The following is a 17687-nucleotide window of genomic DNA, read 5'->3' on the forward strand; positions in this document are numbered from 1 at the left end:
AGAGAAGCGCCCAGTGCCTGTCCCTGCCAGTGGTGACAGGGCTGCCACACAGCAGGACTATGAGCTGCCAGAGCACTCGGTCCTTACAGCAAGGCCAGGGCTCAGGAGAGTGTGGGAGTGAGAAAGAGTAGCTCTGGGCAGAGCAAGCGCATGTGCTCCCTTGCACTACTGCTGCGCTGAGACTCTTTCCCCTCCGTTCTGCAAACAGGCAGTGACCCTGCAGCTCCAGGGAAGTTCTCACAAGAGGGTCTTGGGCAAACAAGTAACTTGAAGATTCCTTATTTTGTTTAAACACGCAGAGACCTTGGGTTCTCATTTACACAGTCTGTGGGCCTCACAAAGTTGGACAGATGTGCAATTAGAAACAGCACAATAACATTACTTTCTGGGTAACATTATACAAAATAAAACAAAAAACCCCAAACCCACGACCAAAATTAACAACAACTAAAGAAGATGTCCTTGGATTATAAAGAGTTACATTAGGAGTCATTTGCATAAAAAGACTTTATAAAGCATTCTTAAAGACAGTTTATCGCTTCTAAAATCATCTGGTCATCAGTTTCCACAGGGCATCCTTGAGCTCCTGGTTCCTCATGCTGTAGATGAGGGGGTTCACAGCTGGAGGCACCACTGAGTACAGAACTGACACCACCAGGTCTGGAACTGGTGAGGAGATGGAGGGGGGCTTCAGGTAGGCAAACATACCAGTGCTGACATACAGGGACACCACGGCCAGGTGAGGGAGGCAGGTGGAAAAGGCTTTGTGCCGCCCCTGCTCAGAGGGGATCCTCAGCACGGCCCTGAAGATCTGCACATAGGACAGCACAATGAACACAAAACAAACAAAAGATGAAAAACAACTTAAGATAAGAAGCCCAGCTTCCCTGTAGTAGGAGTGTGAGCAGGAGAGCTTGAGGATCTGGGGGATTTCACAGAAGAACTGGTCCAAAGCATTGCCCTGGCAGAGGGGAAGCAAAAATGTATTGGCCGTGTGCAGGAGAGCATGGAGAAACCCACCGCCCCAGGCAGCTGCTGCCATGTGGACACAAGCTCTGCTGCCCAGGAGGGTCCCGTAGTGCAGGGGTTTGCAGATGGCAACGTAGCGGTCGTAGGACATGACGGTGAGAAGATACAGTTCTGCTGCAGCACAGAAAAAAAACCCCAAAACCTGTGTAGCACATCCCCAGTAGGAGATGTTCCTTGTTTCCCACAGGGAATTGGACATGGCTTTGGGGACTGTGGTGGAGATGGAGCCCAGGTCAAGAACAGAGAGGTTGAGGAGGAAGAAGTACATGGGGGTGTGGAGGTGGTGGTCACAGGCTACGGCGGTGATGATGAGGCCATTTCCCAGGAGGGCAGCCAGGTAGATGCCCAGGAAGAGCCAGAAGTGCAAGAGCTGCAGCTCCCGCCTGTCTGCGAATGCCAGGAGGAGGAACTGGGTGATGGAGCTGCCGTTGGACATATTCTCTTTCTTCCCCTGGGGACTCTGTCCAAAGAATAAAAAGAGGAAAAATATGAGACACAATTCTTTAGGCAAAACCTCTCCATTTCTCATAGAAATCCCCCCCAGCTGAAATGCATTTCCTTTCTCTGGTTGGTGCTGGCTGAGTGTGGTGTGAGGAGCAGGACCTCAGCCCGTGTGCTGCTGAGGAGTCAGCTTTGCTCTGCTGCAGTGGGTCCATGGGAGCTGCTTTGTGACAGCTCCCACGCTCACAAGGGATGTCAGATGGAATCCACCTTTAATGCAAAGTTCAATATCTGCACTCAGGACTCTCCAGAGCGTGGGCTGCAGAGGAGAGGCTGAGCGTGTCCTCATCATAATTTTGGCATGTTTGGTATTTTCCCCCATCACATCTGGTGAGTGTTCTTTTGAGGGGTAGAAATCCTCGTTTATATATCACTGAAGATGTCAAGAGTCTAGAGACAGGACAAGCAAAAGGGCTCAGCTCTCTGTGGCTCAGAGCAGAGCCAGGAGAGCTGCAGCGTCCATCGGTCTTTTCCCATCTGCCCTGCGCTTTCGCTTGTGTGGCCTTGAAGATGACTTCACACACAAATCGCTCTTTAAAAACCACAAATATCTGAACTCATACAGGAGCAGAAAAACACTCTTCTGAAGGGCAGATCCATGAACTCTTCTCGGTGCCAGCCCAGAGATGGAGCTGTGATGGAGGGAGCAGGACACAACCCCTCTCCGAGAGAAGCAAAGGGCTCCGAGAGGAGAGTGCCGCCCCCCCAAGGAAAGGCTCACCTCCCCCGAGGATCCTAGGGGAGAGCTGTGCCTTTCTTTCTGGGGGCAGCTCGCAAGGCCAGCAGGACAGGCAAAGCAGACAGTCAGGGGTCCCGAGGGTGGGAGGTTCTAAAGAGAGAGTCAGCTCATTGCCCAGCAGACACTGCCCAGAAGACATCTCCAGGGAAGGGCCAAGAGAGAGCTGCCTGAAGGCACCCTCCCCCAGTGCGTGTTGGCAGTTTCCCCCCAGCCCTTGCCCATCTCTCTGCTGCCCGGGGCTGTCCCTGCCAGGAGCTGTTTCTCTCTCCCCAGGTCTCCTCCTGCCACTGCTCCCAGAGCCCATCCCACCCGCTGGGGCTCAGCTCTGCCCTGCAGAACCTCCCAGCAGCCGGGCACTGCACAGGGCCACCTCTGGCTGTGCAGGCTCCGTGGGGACATCAGGGCCACATGAGGAGGCTGAAAAGCGATGCTGATGCTGTCTGTAAGCCAGGGTGTGTGGCTTCCTGATACTCTCTGGTACTCTTGACCCCCTAAGAGGAACAGATTAGGAGTTTAGGTGCATCCTTCTGAAGGCAGAGATGAGTTTCTCTGTCCCATTGCCCACCCAGACAACCCAGAGTAGGAGATTCCTTCCCTTTCAGGTAGATCCTGCCTTACTGTATTCCTAGAAAGGTTCCTGGGAATGTCTTGTAGTGGTGTGGAGCTGTGAGCAGCCCTGACCCACACAGCAAACTCCTGACAGAAAAACCCTCCTCTGCCAGGGGTTTACTCATATAGTGTATTCACCCCTAAAAGTAACAGATTTGGAAATTCAGTGTCTGCTCCTAAACTGAGAGATGAGATTCTCTGTCCCATTGCCCACCTGGATAACGCAGAGTAGCAGATTGGAAGAACAGGATCCTGCCCTTTCATGTAGCCCCCTCCTTGCTGTGCTTCTTGAAAAGTCTCCTGGGAATGTCCTGTAGTGGTGTGGAGCTGTGAGCAGCCCTGACCCACACAGCACACACAGAAAAACCCTTCCCTGCCAGAGGTCGCTCCTTCCACCCACAGCTTCTCCCCACAGCTCCATGGGGAGCTCCCCGGGCAGGCTGAGATCTGACCCTGGCAGGTGGCAGAGTCCCTGCCCTGGCACACAGAGCCCTGGGGTGCAGAGACCCTGCTCGGAAGGACAGCCCTGGGCACCCCTGGCTGGCACACTCAGCTTCACAGCTTTTCAAATGCCCTCCCTTACAGATCCCATAAGCTGTGGCTGGGCCAGCTTTAGCAGATCCCTCCAGGAACTACTCCTGCATTGCCCTGCACCCGGAGACTTACCCTCTCAAGGGCTGCAAAGATTTCTCCTCCAGTGAGCTCTCCGTCATCCTCCCAGTCCTGAGCACCTTCAAGCTCTCTCTCTGCCATGCTTGCCTCCCTGAGATACGCTGGGAGCCCCCTCAGCCCTGCTGCGCTTGGCAGAGGAGCTGCTCCTGGGCAGAGCTGTCTCTCTGCAGCGCTGCCCCTTGCCAGGAGCTCCCTCCACCCCAGGAGCCCGGCCCAGCTCAGCAGCACAGGACCAGCCCAAGGCGTTTTATCGACCCCTCTGGTGGGTTTGATGCTGAGTCCGTGAACCTCAGACGCTGAGAGGAAACTGAAGAAACCTCTCCAGAAGTCCAAGTCAGAGTCAAGCTCCAAAGTTCCTTGTAGTGCTAATGGGTCCCACTGAGGGACACTACTGAGAAATTGTCCCCAGGGTCCGGTTAGAGCAGAAACCTGGAGGCAGTGATGTCAGGTCTTGAACAGCAAGGTGAAGGTGGCTCTGATGTGTCTCATTGATGCAAAGGGCCAGGCCCCGACCCCATCACCCAAAGGTCCAAGGCCTGACCCCCAGCCCCTGGGAAGGGAGATCCTGTCCCTCACTCACTCCTCAGGGCTCTTCCTGGGACAGTGTGACGTGGAGATGTGCAATGCCAAGGGCAGGACCATGGTCCGACACCTCCCAGGCTCCTGAATCACAGAATCACAGAATGTACTTGGTTGGAAGGGACCTTTGAGATCATCGAGTCCAACCAACAGAATCACAGAATCTACTTGGATGTGGACAAGGAGGCAGCGAGGCCCCAGTGCTGGAAGGATCAGTTGTCTCCTCATAGGCACCAGCAGCAGAGACAAGAGCCATAACCAAAGACATGAAGAGGTTGGCTCTGTGAGGGGGCTTCAACCTTTGCCACATCCCTCTGTCTTCTCCACCTCGGGCTGTTCTACGGTGTCGCGTCACCTCTGCCTCTTTCCCTGCAGGCTGCAGTCATCCACCCGGCTGCCCCACCTTGCTGTCACCTTCCTTTGCTGGTATCTCTCGCCCTCCCTGGCCCTTCCTTGAAGCACAAAGCCTTGGGCTGATCCAGACTCCTTCTGGGTGACGTGTTGCACCACAGCACTGCCCTTGGAGTGACACCTTTTTTCTCCTGAAGTCCAGTCTGCACCTTCCCAGATGCACATTGTGGCATTATTTCTTTCTCATGCCCTTTTCCACTATGAAGAGAAGCTCCACCAGCTCCGAGACCACCCTTCAAGCACACTCAGGCCACTCCTATACTGTCCACGGTCCCCATACCACTGAGCCCAGGGCCTCTCTATACTGGTCATGTGCTTGAGGCCTCCAAACCCCATCTCGGGAGACCCCTGGGCTCTCTCCACGGTGTTTGCAGATGGAAACGTAGTGGTCATGGGCCAAGAAAGATGGAGTGAGACTTTTTACCGAGGCCTGTAGTGGCAGGACAAGGGGCAAGGGCTTTAAACTGAGAGAGGGTAGATTTAGATGAGACATAAGGAAGAAATGGTTTCCGATGAGGGTGAAAAGACACTGGAACAGGTTGCCCAGAGAAGTTGTGGATGCCCCATCCCTGGAAGTGTCCGAGGTCAGGAACTTGGAGACACCCAAACTAGTGAAAGATGTCCCTGCCCACGGCACCGGGCTTGGACTAGATGATCTTTTAGGTCCCTTCCAACCCAAGCCGTTCTATGATTCTTTGATTGTAATAGCCCCAACTCCTTCTGCACAGGGCTGCAAATACCGACATACACCATGGAGGCACTTTAATCTGACCTAGTCCCCAGCACTCCCATAAAGAAGAAAGAGTGAGACCACGCGGACAGCGACAGCGGCAGCGGTGAGTGCTGCAGCTTTAAACTCGAGCTAGAGGGGGCTTCCCGGAGACGGAGAGGCCGAGGGAAGGCGGAGAGGCCCGAAAGGACTCGGGAATCGCGAGAGGGAGCGAGAGGCTGACGTGTCTGGGGGCGGGCCGGGCGAGCCGCGGCAAACTTAAAAGCGGCCATAGCGCGAGCTTCGCCCAGACCACGCGGACAGCGACAGCGGCAGCTAGCCGCAGCAGAGTCAGAGCGCGTGCCGGGTGCGCGTGAGAGCAAGGGCAAATATATTAGCGCACGAGCGCACAGCGGGTGGGAGCAGCCATCAGTTGTCGATCCCCTCGTGGCTCTAGACAAGAACATGCCCCCAACACGTGCAAAATGCCCCACAAGGAAGAATGTGGAAACTCAGACGGAGGTCCCACAAAAACACGTGTCTGTGCAGGTCTCCAGCTGCAGTGAATGCCTCAGCCTGGCATGTGTTCCTAATGGAGCCAGAGACACCGCATGTGTGCGGTGTGATCAAATAAACCACCTACTCAGGCAGGTGGTTGAACTGAAGGAAGAGGTGGATAGACTTAGAAGTATTAGAGACAGTGAAAGCGAAATAGATTGGTGGAGCCGTACACTGAGGCGTAGGAGTGGGGCAGAGGCTCTGCAGGATGTGGATGATCTCCCTTCTGCTTGTCACCAGGCAGAAGAAAGGAACCTAAGGGACAATGAGGAATGGAGGCAGGTCCCTCCTCGGAAGGGCAAGCAAAACTCCTGCCAGCCCCTGTCACCTTCCCAGTTGCACCTACAAAATAGGTACGGTGCTTTGGAAGTCGAGGGCCAGGCATACGAGGATAGGGACAAGGATTTAGACAGTGAACTACCCAGAGTCAGCCAGCCACCCCCACGCCTTCGGACTTCAGCAACAAAAAAAAAGAGGAAGGTAATTGTGGTGGGTGACTCTCTTTTGCGGGGAACAGAAGGCCCCATTTGCAGACCGGATCCTTCCCACAGAGAAGTCTGCTGCCTCCCTGGGGCCAGGATTAAGGATATAAAGAAAAATCTCCCTGCCCTGGTCCGCCCCTCGGATTACTATCCATTATTGGTATTTCAAGTAGGCAGGGATCAGGTAGCTAACAGTAGTCCAAGGGCCCTGAAGAAAGACTTTAGGGCCCTTGGACAGCTGGTTAAGGGATCAGGAGCACAAATTGTGTTCTCCTCCATCCCATTACTTGCAGGGATTGATGAGGGTATAAACAGGAAGAGCCAGCAGATTAACTCTTGGCTCCAAGGCTGGTGTCACCGTCAGAACTTTGGTTTCTTTCATCATGGGATGTTCTATAGGACATTAGACCAGGTGGCAACTGGTAGGGCAAGCCTTACCCAAAGGGAAAGAGGAATATTAGGACAAGAATTAGCAGGGCTCATTGAAAGGGCTTTAAACTAGGGTTGAAGGGGGATGGGGATGAAAGCAGGATTACTAAGGAGGAGCCTGGGAGCAGATTACCAGTGCCGATGGGTAAAAGTGCTAGCAAGGTCTTGTGGCCTGTTGCCTCAGCAGAGGTGGAGGATGGTAACCCATGTGGTAATGACATGAGGGACAGTGATAGGCTGGATACCACAGAAGGGTCTGAGCATGGTCAGGGAGGTGTTGGGCCTCACCCCCCCATAAAAATGGCAAGAAAACTAGCCCAGCTAAAGTGCATTTACACAAATGCACGTAGTATGGGCAACAAACAGGAGGAGCTGGAAGCCATTGTACGGCATGAAAGCTATGATGTAGTTGCCATCACGGAAACGTGGTGGGATGAATCGAATGACTGGAGTGCTGCAATGGATGGCTACAAGCTCTTCAGAAGGGACAGGCAAGGAAGGAGAGGAGGAGGAGTGGCCCTGTATGTTAGGGAGGAATATGAATGTGTGGAGATAAATGAGGGTAATAGTAGAGTTGAGTGCCTGTGGGTACGAATCAAGGGGAGGACCAGCAAGGCTGATATTGTGGTGGGAGTCTATTACAGACCACCCAACCAGGATGCAGAGGTTGATGAAATGTTCTATAAGCAGCTAGCAGGTGTCTTGAGATCACTTGCACTTGTCCTGGTGGGTGACTTCAACCTACCAGATATCAGCTGGGCACTCCATACAGCTGAGAGGGAACAGTCTAGGAGATTCCTGGAGTGTGTTGGGGATAACTTCCTGACACAGCTGGTGAGTGAGCCAACTAGGGAAGGAGCGCTACTTGATCTGCTGTTTGCAAACAGAGAGGAACTTGTGGGGGATGTAACAGTTGGAGGCCGTCTGGGGTACAGTGATCATGAAATGATAGAGTTTCTGATTCTCAGGGAAGCAAGAAGGGGAACCAGCAGGACTGCCATCATGGACTTCCGGAGGGCAGACTTTGGTCTTTTCAAAAGTCTGCTTGACAGAGTCCCTTGGGAGGCAGCCCTGAAGGGCAAAGGAGTCCAGGAAGGCTGGACACTTTTCAAGGAAGAAGTCCTAAAAGCACAGGAGCAGGCTGTCCCTGTGCGCAGGAAAGCGAGCTGTCGAGGGAAGAGACCGGCCTGGCTGAACAAAGAGTTAAGGTCACAGCTCAGGGAAAAAAGGAAAGTTTATGTCCTTTGGAAAAAAGGACAGGCGACTCAGGAAGATTACAAAGGTGTAGTAAAGTTATGCAGGGAAAAGATTAGAAAGGCCAAAGCTCAGCTAGAACTGAACCTGGCCCTGGATGTTAAAAACAATAAAAAGAATTTCTATAAATATATTAATAGCAAGAGGAGGACTCGGGAGAACCTCCACTCTCTCCTGGATATGGAAGGTAACATAGTGACAAAGGATGAGGAGAAGGCTGAGGTACTGAATGCCTTCTTTGCCTCGGTCTTTAGCAGTGGAGTAGGGTGTCCCCCGAGTACCCAGACCCCTGAGCTAGCAGTTAGGGGCGGGGAGCAGGACGAAGCCCCCGTAATTCTAAGGGAGATGGTGAGGGACTTGCTCCATAACCTCGACATAAACAAGTCTATGGGCCCAGATGGGATTCACCCGAGGGTTCTGAGGGAGCTGGCAGAAGTGCTTGCAGAGCCACTTTCCATCATCTACCAACAGTCGTGGCAAACTGGGGAGGTCCCAGCCGACTGGCGCCTAGCAAATGTGACGCCCATCCACAAGAAGGGTCGGAAGGATGATCCAGGGAACTACAGGCCTGTCAGTCTGACCTCGGTGCCTGGGAAGGTGATGGAACAGATCATCCTGAGTGCCATTATGCAACACATGAAGGATGCCCAGGTGATCAGGCCCAGCCAGCATGGGTTCACAAGGGGCAGGTCCTGCTTGACAAACCTGATCTCCTTCTATGACAAAGTGACTCGCTTGGTGGATGAAGGAAAGGCTGTGGATGTTATCTACCTAGACTTTAGCAAGGCCTTTGATACAGTGTCCCACAGTATCCTGCTGGAGAAACTGGATGCTCATGGCTTAGATGGGTATACTCTCCGCTGGGTTAAAAACTGGCTGGAGGGCCGGGCCCAGAGAGTGGTGGTGAATGGAATGAAGTCCAGTTGGCGACCGGTCACGAGTGGTGTCCCACAGGGCTCGGTACTGGGGCCGGTTCTCTTCAACATCTTTATCAATGATCTGGACGAGGGGATCGAAAGCACCCTCAGCAAATTTGCAGACGACACCAAGCTGGGTGGCAGTGTTGATCTGCTGGAGGGTAGAGAGGCTTTGCAGAGGGATCCAGACAGGCTGGATCGATGGGCTGAGACCAACGGGATGAGGTTCAATAAGGCCAAGTGCCGGGTCCTGCACTTGGGTCACAGCAACCCCAGGCAGCGCTACAGGCTTGGGGAAGAATGGCTGGAGAGCTGCCTGGCAGAAAAGGACCTGGGGGTGTTGGTCGACAGCAGGCTGAACATGAGCCAGCAGTGTGCCCAGGTGGCCAAAAAGGCCAACAGCATCCTGGCCTGTATCAAGAACAGTGTAGTGAGTAGGACCCGAGAGGTGATCGTCCCCCTGTACTCGGCACTGGTGAGACCCCACCTCGAGTACTGCGTCCAGTTTTGGGCCCCCTACCACAGGAAAGACATTGAGGTGCTGGAGCAGGTCCAGAGAAGGGCAACGAAGCTGGTGAGGGGTCTGGAGCACAAGTCTTACGAAGAGAGGCTGAGGGAGCTGGGGTTGTTCAGTCTGGGGAAGAGGAGACTGAGGGGAGACCTTATTGCTCTCTACAAGTACCTGAAAGGAGGCTGTAGAGAGGCGGGGGTCGGTCTCTTCTCCCAAGTTACAGATGATAGGACAAGAGGCAATGGCCTCAAGTTGCGCCAGGGGAAGTTCAGGTTAGATATTAGGAAATATTTCTTTACTGAAAGGGTTGTCAGGCATTGGAATGGGCTGCCCAGGGAGGTGGTTGAGGCACCATCCCTGGAGGTATTCAAGAGAGGAGTTGACATAGTGCTTGGGAATATGGATTAGTGTTGGGTGGTGTGGTGGTGTGTGTGTGGGTTGCGTGTGTGGTGGTTTTGTTTTTGTTTTTTTGTTTTTTTGTTTTTTTGTGTTGTGTTTGGTGTTTGTTTTTTTGTTTTTTTTTTTTTCATTGGTTGGACTAGATGATCTTAAAAGGTCCCTTCCAACCTCTGTGATTCTGTGATTCTGAGTTGCTATCTCTAGGACATGAATTGCCACGTTTTCAGAGGAACAATTCAAAACCCAAAAAGTAAAAAATGAATTCCAAGAAAGTTCCAACATACCTGCGTGAATGATTCACCAAGTGGGTCAATGGGAGAGCCTGCCAGGATGACCTTGCCAAATGAGGATGGGGGTTTCTGCCTCGGAGGTCTGAGACTGGTGCTGTGAAGCCAGACAGCACCTTTGGGGACTGTGCAAGACTTCCCATGGGATGTCTAGGAAAGGACCAAAGGAAGGGAAAGGGTGGGATCAAGAAGTTTTGTGGAGGAAGAAGCATGGGAAAAGAGAGGGAAAAAGGGATGACAGGAGCTGGTCGTGTGTAAAGAGGTGGCTGGTGAGGACACTTCCTGGCCGTGCCCTGACCCTGGTCACCGCAGCCCATCCTGTTTTTTTAACACCTCCATTTACAAGAGCTTTTTGGGCTGAGGGAGCTCTCTGCTCTATGTACAGATGGAGGCCCAAAGTGCCAGACACTGGAGAGGGAACCCCATGTCATCAGGTCTTGTGCTCTCTGGGGGGCCAGAATCTGGCAAGACAGGTATGTGCATCTAATGTTGGTGTGTATGTCAGTGGTGTAACCACGAGTGAACATCAAACCAGAGCAACCAGAGTGTAGAAGAGGCCTGCAAGCCATGCATTTTTGAGGGTCTAAATCTGGACTGGACAATAGAGATCCCAGAAGGTCTGCAAGTTGGGTACTGGAGGAAGACGGTAGCCCAGACCTCCTAGAGAAACCATGGGGTCTTGGGGGTGCGACATCAAGATAATGCCATAGGTCTTGGTCGGGAAGCGAAGGCCCTTTATGGAAGACAGAGTCAGGACTTGTCCTGGTTTGGGGTGGATCGGACCCAACTTTCTGTTCAGTGAGAGAGGCTCTTGCGTATACTCGTTTCTGTGGCACCCAGGGCCAGCTGACCTGGTTGTTTACCCCATGGAGGGGCTGCACCTGTGGGGAGGTGTGGACAGGTCAGGTGACCCAAACTGACCAGTTGGGTGTTCCATCCCATCTGCCCCATGCTCAGCGTAAAAGCTGAGGGATCCGAGCTGTCGGGTTGGCTCCTCGTGAAGGGCTTCAATGGCTCTCTTTGTCTTTGATGGCTCATGAAGACCCTGTCAATGCCTCTACCTTTGATCCCCATCAGTGTGTTCCGGAATCCCGTTCCCATTCCACTGAGACCAGTCTGGAACTTTCCCAGTGCCTGCTGGTGGTGACATCTCCCTGGGAGCTTGGTAAGGTTTTGTACGTATATTCATATATATTGTATCTATTTCATTATTTCCTTGTATCTTATTATTACTATTTCATTAAAGTGTTTTTGGTTTTCTTTCTAACCTTGTAACTCTCTCTATTTTTCTTCTTCCTCTGCTTGGAGCGAGAGATGGGCGAGAGCATCTCTGGTCTTGTCATTGGCCAGCTCAGTGCCAGCCAGGACAGGACTGCATGGAGCCCTGCCTGGGGGTGGAGGGTGAGTCAGCTGAGAGCTGGGGGGTCGGGATGAGAGGGCAGAAAAACATGGGCAACACTGTCTTGGGTGGATGTCTGCTATGGAGCTCCTGATCAGGAAGAGGAAGTGGATGAATTCTTCTTCAGATGACTGGAGCGACATGGCCTCATGTTTGTAGGCCGTGGTCCTCATGGAAGACTTACGCTATCCCCGTATCTACTGAAGGTACAACAGAGCAAGGTGCAGAGCACCCAGGAGGTTTTGGAGCTCACTGGTGTCATCTACCCCACTTGGGGACAGGAAAGATGTTGTCAAGCGGAAGGGGGTCTAGTGAATGGACCCGTGGGTGGATTTTGTCAGGTCCCATGGACTTATGCACCTTCAGGTTCCTTAAGAGGTCTCGAACCTGATCTTCTCCTACTGTGGGCAGTTCTTCATTCACAGAGCCCCTGTTTTTGCCTTCCGTGACTTGGGCAGTGTGGTCGGAGCCCTTGCCGGTGAAGACTGAGGCAAAAAAGTTGTTCAGTAGCTCAGCCTTATCCATATCCTGGGAGGCCAGGTCTCCCGTTTCCTTCCGGAGAGGGCCCACAACTTCCCTAGTCTTGCCTTTGTCCCTGACATATCTGTAGAAGTTTTTCTTATTGTTTTTGATGTCCCTGCCTAGATTTAGTTCTGCCTGGGCTTTCGCTTGCCTGATCTGGTTCCTGGCCACTCGGACAGTTTCTTTATACTCTGCCCATTCTACCCGTCCCTGCTTCCACCCTCTATAGGCCTCCCTTTTGGTCTTGAGCTTGTCCAGCAGCTCCTTGTTCATCCACACAGGCCTGCTGGCTATTTTGCCTGACTTCTTCTTTTTTGGGATGCACCTCTCCTGAGCTTGGAGGAGGCGATCCTTGAATGCCAACCAGCTTTCTTGGGCCCCTCTCCCCTCCAGTTCTTTCTCCCACGCTACCCTGCCAATCAGATCTCTCAGGAGACCAAAGTCTGCTCTTCTGAAGTTCAAGGTAGCGAGCTTGCTGCACACCCTCCTCGCTTTCCTATGAATCTTGAATTCTACCATTTCGTGGTCGCTGCAGCCGAGGCTACCCTTGAGCTTGACATTCCCCACCAGCCCCTCCTTGTTGGTAAGGACAAGGTCCAGCACGGCTCCTCTCCTCGTTGGCTCCTTGATCATTTGAAGAAGAAAGTTATCATTAACGCATTCCAAGAACTTCCTGGATTTCACGTGCCTTGCTGTGTTGTCCTTCCAACAGATATTGGGGTGGTTGAAGTCCCCCATGAGGACCAGGGTGTGCGAGCGCAATGCTGCTTCTATCTGCCTATAGAGGGTCCCATCCTCCCTGTCACTCTGATCTGGTGGCCTGTAGCAGACCCCTACTGTATACAGACCCCTACTGTAACATCACTTGCCCCTGTTCTCCCTCTAATCCTGACCCATAAGCTCTCTGTCAGGTCTTCATCTATCCCCAGGTGGAGCTCCACACACTCCAGCTGGTCGTTTACAAAGAGGGCAACACCCCCACCCCGTCTGCCCAGCCTGTCCTTCCTGAAGAGTCTGTAACCCTCCATTCCAACACTCCAGTCATAAGAGCCATCCCACCACGTCTCAGTAATGCCAATAAGATGATAATAATAAGGGATCCATGCTCCCTTTTAAATAAACTCAATGAAGAAGCCAGCACAAGATCATTTGTCTCGGCTCCCATCTCTGCACATCTCCTCGGGAGCTGGGTGACCAGCCCCATCATGCAGGAGGGGTTCAGGAGGCCAATGCCCAGCTGCCCCATGGAGGATCAGCCCCGGGGGCCCTTGGGGCTGCCCCTGGCTGCCTCGCTGGGCACTCTGTCTCTGCCGGCTGCGAGTCGGGGCTGCTGCTTCCCTGGAGTCATGGCCAAGGACAGCAGCAGGACGCGGCCTTTCCAGGGCTGGTCTCTCCTCACATCCACACTGTCCTTGCTGTGCCCTTGCCTTTGCGTTACCCCTAAGGTCTCGTGTAACTTGTGACACTCCTGTTGTCTCTGCAGTGGCATCTCTGTGGCTGTGGGCAGGAGCAGGCCACGTGAACCACTGTGTCAGAGCTGGTCTCCGCTTTCACTAAAGGGACTTCTCAAGGCAGGGCCAGAGGCTGGACGCCTCTTCCAAAGCTGGTGCCAGGAATTCTAGCAAGGAACTGCTCTATGAAAGGTCCTCTTGGTGTTCTGGGGTTCTCTATGGATTCAGTGGGACAGGTTCAGAGTCCCAGGGGGATCTGTTAGGGACCAAGGGCTGGATGAAGACTTCCTTTCTTGGTGAGACATGTCCAAGCAGATGGTAAATGGTCTCTGACTTATCTGCCTGGCAGTGTCCCACTTGTGCTGGGGCTGCTGGCCAATGCCCTCCTGGAGAGGAATCGGGAGCTGCCAGGAGAGCTCAGGGGATCTCCAGGGAGAGTGTGTGAGTCTGAGTGGGCAGTGAGTGGCACCTCATCAAATGAGTGACTGTCCAAGGGAACGTTTCCCAAAGAAATGGGGGAACTTGAAGAGCCCATGGGCAAATGAGAGCCCTTCAATGCCAGGAGAGGCTGTGAGGAGCCAGCAGGCAAAGGGACATAAGATGGGAGCATAGTTCAGGACACCCTCTTGGAAAGCCCCAAGGGCTGGATCTAGTGCAGCCCTCTCTTGCCCGTCATGCCGTTGGAGACACCCCTTGGTCCTGCCCATCCCTGTCCTTGGCTACAGAGCAATTAGGGAAGATGAAGAGTGTCCAGCAGCAGTGATTCCCATCCAGCTGAGTCTGCTTCCACCCTGACCGGCATGGCCAGTGAAGTCTCCACTTTTTGTGTGTCACATCCAGCCTTCAGCCCTGGGGCTGAAAGGGGAGGCTAAGACCTTTCTCTGTCCCCCAGCAGCTGCTGTGCCCTTCCGAGGGGCTGTGGCTGTGGGGTGAGCACCCAGAGCTCTGCAGCACCCTGTGGTGGGCACTGCCATGGGGCCAGCCCAGACTGGGCTGCTCTTCTTGGGTGAGCTGGAGGGAAAGCAGGGACTGCGGGGAGAGATGGGGAGGGCCCGGGCTGAGCTGGAAAGTGCCTGGGAGAGGAACACCACCAATGTTGGCTGGGCCATGTGACCATGCGGCGCGAGGTTGTGAGTTGCAGAGCCAAGCTACATGGGTGCAGGAGAGAGGAGGCCAGTCTGTGCCCTTGCCGGTACGGACAGACTGGGAAGGTGCCCCAGGGCATTTGTCTCTCACATCACCGTCTCCAGCACTGACCGCTCGCCCCAGTTTATGGGTGAGGTTTTCTCCCTGGCCATCTTCTTCCTCCTGCTGGACTCTGTGTCTGTGTCAAGTGAACAGCCAGTCCCACCCGGCATCTCTTCTTGCCCAGACCTTGGCAGACTGAGAGCCAGGCTGCCTGCAGATCCCTGCATGGGACACAGAATCACAGAATCACAGAATCACAGAATCCTAGTGGTTGGAAGGGACCTTTGAGATCATTGAGTCCAACCACATAAAAAACAAAAAAAATCCAAAAAAACCCCACAACACACAAAAACAAACAAACAAGCAAACAAAAAAACAACCAACCAAAAAAAAAAAAAACCCACCACCAACAAAAAAAAGCACCCACCAACTAAACCCACACGGCTGGGGCTGGGCTGGGCCATCATCCCAGTCTACAGCTTCCTCAAGGGGGGCTGTGGAAGGGGAGGTGCTAATCTCCTCTCTCTGGTCACCAGCGATAGGACACAGGGAAGGGGAAGGGGAGGTGCTAATCTCCTCTCTCTGGTCACCAGCGATAGGACACAGGGAAGGGGAATGAGGCTTCGACAGGGGAAGTTGAGATTGGACTTTAGGAAAAGGTTCTTCACTGAGAGGGTGGTCAGTCACCAGGAGAGTCTCCATGGAGAAGTGGTCCCTGCACCAAGCCTGTCAGAGTTCAAGGAGTGTCTGGACGACGCTCTTAGTCATATGGTTTAGCATTAGGTAGTTCTGCGAGGAGGAGAGAGTTGGACTTGATGATCCTTATGGCTCCCTTCCAATTCGAGGTATTCTACGATTGTATGATCTCCAAGGTCAAGAATAGTCCATTCCAGAGCCATTTGTGTGTGTGTGTGCTTGTTGTTTCTGGGGTAAGTGAGGAGATGAGGGGGTCCAAGGTCAATTTCTGGATAGACTGCAAATCTAAGACCTGCTCTGACTCCACGTGTGTCATACAGATATATATATATTTTCCACTAACATAGCCAGCCATACAAACACAGAGACATGGCAGGGCTGGGGAGGTGAGGAGCAAGGTCATCCATACAGTGATGGACATCAAGGAGACTGCTTTTCTTACCTTTCCACACACCTTCTTTAGGAGACACTCTGTATCAATATAGATTGGAGAAGTCTTCTCTCACTTCTTCAAAGTTCTCTTTATGGACTTTCCTCTTTAACTAAACTCTTGAAACTTTTCTAATTAAGCTTATATGTCCTGAAGAGTAGAGGCAAATGATGGAAGAGACGTGGATCTATCAGCCTTCTCTGATAACTGCCAGTGCCGGGCAAATACCTCAGATACACTGGGGCCTCTAGAGGGTTGCACTGGGTGCTTATGGTCATAGAATCATAGAATCATTTAGGTTTGAAAGGACCTTTAAGACCATCGAGTCCACCTGTTATCCTAACACTACCAAGTCCACCCCTAAACCATGTCTCTAAGAACCACATCTAAACCTCTGTTAAATACCTCCAAGGATTGTGGCCCAACCACTTCCCTGGGCAGCCTGTTCCAATGCTCGACAACCCTTTCGAGGTGGGGCCTCACCAGGGCTGAGTACAGGGGGACCATCACTTCTCTAGTCCTGCTCACCACACCGTTCCTGATCCAGGCCAGGATGCTGTTGGCCTTCTTGGCCACCTGGGCACACTGCTGGCTCATGTTCAGCCGACAGTCGACCAACACCCCCAGGTCCTTTCCTGCCAGGCAGCTCCAGCCACTCTGCCCCAAGCCAAGGGGTTGTTGTGACCCAAGTGCAGGACTCAGCACTTGGTGAGTCTCACACCATTGGCCTCAGTTCCATCACTCCAGGCCACCCAGATCCCTCTGCGGAGCCTTCTTACCCTCAAGCAGGAGGCAGACCTTCCCAGACAATGTCACCCTTACTGGCTTCTCCTCTCATCCTCCCTCCACAAGCTCACTCAACGTATTCCCATCTCATAGAGGAGCTCCATGTATCTGAGCTGCTCCTTCACACAGGTGGCATCACCCCATCCTCATCCTCCCTGCCACTCTCTCCAGCAGAGCCTCTATCCTTCCATTGCAGCACCACAGCTCAGCAAACTGTCCCACCACATCGCATTTATTCCAAAACCATCACAGTGCCGTGACAAGATACGAGGCTCCTCCTGGCAGTGCCTTCACCCCTGTGCTGTGCTGTCAGATCCCTTGGGCGCAGGACAACCTCAGCAGACATTGTCACACAAGAGCCTGCAGACAGGTCCCACTCTCTACCGGACATTATGCCTCCTGCGTGGCCTTCCCAGTATCCAATGCTGCAGCAGGAAGCTCTCGTGAAAACATTGTGTTTGACTGTAGAGATGAGGAATAGCGTTCTTTCCTTGTAAGAAAATCCTGTAGAAGTTTGAATGACCAAATGTCCTGGGTCTGGCGGGGATAGGGTTAATTCTCCCCAGGACCTAGCAGGGACACAGGTATTCCATCCCATGTGAGCCATGCCCAGGGGATAACAGGAGCTAGCCGGGGAAGGGGAGGGGCAGGAAGTCGGGGGGGGGGGGGGGGAGGAGGAAGTCATCCCCCAGGGGAGCGGAGCAGTCGGGGGGCGTCCCGGGTGCGGTTGGCAAGCGGTGGTATCGTACTCGTGGTTGTATATTCCCCTGTCGGTGTTATTATTGTTGTTGTTTCTTGCTCCCCTTGCTGTTCTGTTAAATTGCCTTTGTCTCAACCCATGAGTTTTTGCCTTTTTCTTCCGATTCTCCCCTCCCGGCCGCGCTGGCGGGGGGAGGGCCCGATCTGAGCGAGCGGCTGACACCTGGTCCTTTGTTGCCGTCTGAGGCTAAACCACGACAGTCCTTTTTGGCGCCCAACGTGGGGCAACTCGGAGGGTTGAGATAAAGACAGATCTGACCAGAGCGTGCTAAAAGGAATTTGTTATCGGTATTTATTGTATTATTTACTGGGGATAATGTTGCTTCGTTTGTTTTCATGGCTGTGTTATGTAAACTCTTACATGCTCTAT

The 17687-nt window shown here is 53.1% G+C and overlaps 1 protein-coding gene across 1 annotated transcript; it reads right to left on the minus strand.

Moving 5' to 3' along the window:
* Positions 1-547: 547 nt before the first annotated feature.
* Positions 548-1465, minus strand: LOC141478103 (olfactory receptor 14A16-like). The gene has a single exon (XM_074167239.1). The coding sequence runs from the start codon at positions 1463-1465 to the stop codon at positions 548-550; it is 918 nt and encodes a 305-aa protein (XP_074023340.1).
* Positions 1466-17687: the final 16222 nt, after the last annotated feature.

The sequence above is a fragment of the Numenius arquata genome, unplaced genomic scaffold, assembly GCF_964106895.1.
Source record: "Numenius arquata unplaced genomic scaffold, bNumArq3.hap1.1 HAP1_SCAFFOLD_257, whole genome shotgun sequence".
NCBI lineage: Eukaryota > Metazoa > Chordata > Aves > Charadriiformes > Scolopacidae > Numenius > Numenius arquata.